This window comes from Arachis duranensis, chromosome 3, assembly GCF_000817695.3.
Source record: "Arachis duranensis cultivar V14167 chromosome 3, aradu.V14167.gnm2.J7QH, whole genome shotgun sequence".
In the NCBI taxonomy this organism is placed as follows: domain Eukaryota; kingdom Viridiplantae; phylum Streptophyta; class Magnoliopsida; order Fabales; family Fabaceae; genus Arachis; species Arachis duranensis.
In genome coordinates, this window is record NC_029774.3 from 117,628,157 (window position 1) to 117,630,208 (window position 2,052).

At 46.0% G+C, this 2,052-nt stretch overlaps 1 protein-coding gene across 1 annotated transcript; it reads right to left on the reverse strand.

Annotated features, from left to right (window-relative positions):
* Positions 1-255: 255 nt before the first annotated feature.
* LOC107480471 (uncharacterized) lies at positions 256-1,899 on the reverse strand. Its single transcript, XM_052258448.1, has 2 exons — positions 642-1,899; positions 256-611 (listed from the first exon to the last, which is right to left on the reverse strand). The coding sequence occupies exons 1-2, from the start codon at positions 1,678-1,680 to the stop codon at positions 256-258; spliced, it is 1,395 nt and encodes a 464-aa protein (XP_052114408.1). The 5' UTR covers positions 1,681-1,899.
* Positions 1,900-2,052: the final 153 nt, after the last annotated feature.

The following is a 2,052-nucleotide window of genomic DNA, read 5'->3' on the forward strand; positions in this document are numbered from 1 at the left end:
ACCCATTGCATGCACAGTACTTGATTACATACCCCCAAAGCATCAGATCCTAAAGTGCCCCACTAAATTTATATGTAAACCTTAAAGTTGAGCATGCAAGATATACACACACATTAAATGTATATCTATCTATGTAAGCCGCCTTCAGCATTATTATTGATTAACTCAATTATGTGTAAATACAATTTACAGTTGAGAAACCAAAACAGTTCAAAACAAAAACTAATGCAAAAAAGCATTTTCTCTCTATCTATCTTACAATTCCCGTGATTGGGTTTTAGGGGAGCTAACTACTGCATGATCCGAACGATCCTCTGGTTCTGGGTCGTCATCACCTGAGCCAACACTACCACCATCGTCATCATCTGCAGTAACACTACCACCATGGTCATCATCTGCAGTAACACTACCACCATCATCATCATCATCATCTGCAGCAGCACTACCACCATCGTCATCATCTGCTATAACACTACCACCATGGTCATCATCTGCAGCAGCACTACCACCATGGTCATCATCTGCAGCAGCACTACCACCATGGTCATCATCTGCAGTAACACTACCACCATGGTCATCATCTGCAACAACACTACCACCATCGTCATTATCTGCAACAACACTGCCACCATCGTCATTACCTGCAACAACACTGCTACCATGGTCATCATCTGCAGCAACAACACTACCACCATCGTCATCATATGCAACAACACTGCCACCATCGTCATCATCTGCAACGACACTACCACCATCATAGTCACCATCATCATCATCATCTGCAATAATAACACTACCGCGGTCACTATTCTCATCAGCATCAACATCACCGCTGTTTTCATCACCATTAAAATTGCCGGAGTTTTCATCATCAGCATCACCTTCAGCTTCATGCTCGTATATGTCATGGGGTGGTCCAACATCATCATTATCGAAACCAAACTCAACCTCAAGCTGCCGCTCAAGCTCCCTTAGCTCCTCTTCGGTGATGTATAGCTTCAGCTCCTCCTTGTAAACTCCCATCTGATCTTCGAGAATGTTCTTCTGAATCTCATGCTGGTTGATCGTCCACTGCAGCTCCTCAATCAATTCCTGTTCGTACCCCTGCCTCTCATCCGCCATTCTCCGGAACTGGTTGGATTCGATCTCGGCAGAGCTCTTCTCGTTCTGGAGGCGGAGGATCATGGCCATGGCCTCCTCGGCGGAGGAGGCAGCCGCAGTGCGCTCCTTCTCGAGGTCGGACCAGGCGACATTGGCCTTGCGGCGCTCCATCTTGACCAATCTCCTGAGAGAGATTACGTCGAACACGTCGTCCTCATCAACAATCAAGCTCTCGGTGTCGGATGCCTCTTCGGAATAGGCGTTGCCTCGACTGCCTCTCTTGGAGGGGGAAAGGCCGGTGATGGAAGGGGATTTGGCAGGGTCAATTTCGGCGACCTTGGACTTGGGAGGTTCTGGAAGAGTGTCGTAATCGAGGATGATACGGTATCTGGGGATGCCACCGGAATCGCAGAAGAAGCGAAAGTGGTTCTTGGCGTGCCAAGCGAAGCGGAGAAACTTAATGCAGAAGGTGAGCATGAGGAACATGCCGAGGAGGTTGAGGAGGCGCGAGAAGCAGGAGAGGAGGACGTAGCCGCATCCGAGTTCGGTGAGAAAGCTGAAGGCGGGAGCGAAAGTCATGAGGGTGGAATCAGCCCAAGAGTCAGCATCGGAGGCTGAATTGGGTGAATCGTGAATCAGCCCAAGAATGGTGGTGGTGATGGTGATGGTGATCAGTTGGCGGACAAATCGATGGGTGGTCTTCTCTTTATGGTTACTTCTTGGACCATTTCAGAGATTCTCTTGGTCATGCCTTTCTTCGTTATCCCATGCATTTCCTATCTTCTTTTTTCTTTATTTAATCATAATTTTTTTTCTAACATACTCTTACAAATTACAATACATTTCTTTTCCTCTATCTTTATTTTTTTTACTTATATAATTTTATTACAAACATTATCATATAAGATTAGATCATTTTTATATACATCGTGCGTACACCAAAATCATTAA

Bases quoted from the DNA above. Each gene is read 5' to 3' on its own strand.
- LOC107480471 (XM_052258448.1), bottom strand. From the start codon at position 1,680: ATGACTTTCGCTCCCGCCTTCAGCTTTCTCACCGAACTCGGATGCGGC. The intron at 612-641 runs GTAATGACGATG...GTGTTGTTGCAG, and splicing joins TGGTAGCAGTGTTGTTGCAG to ATAATGACGATGGTGGTAGT.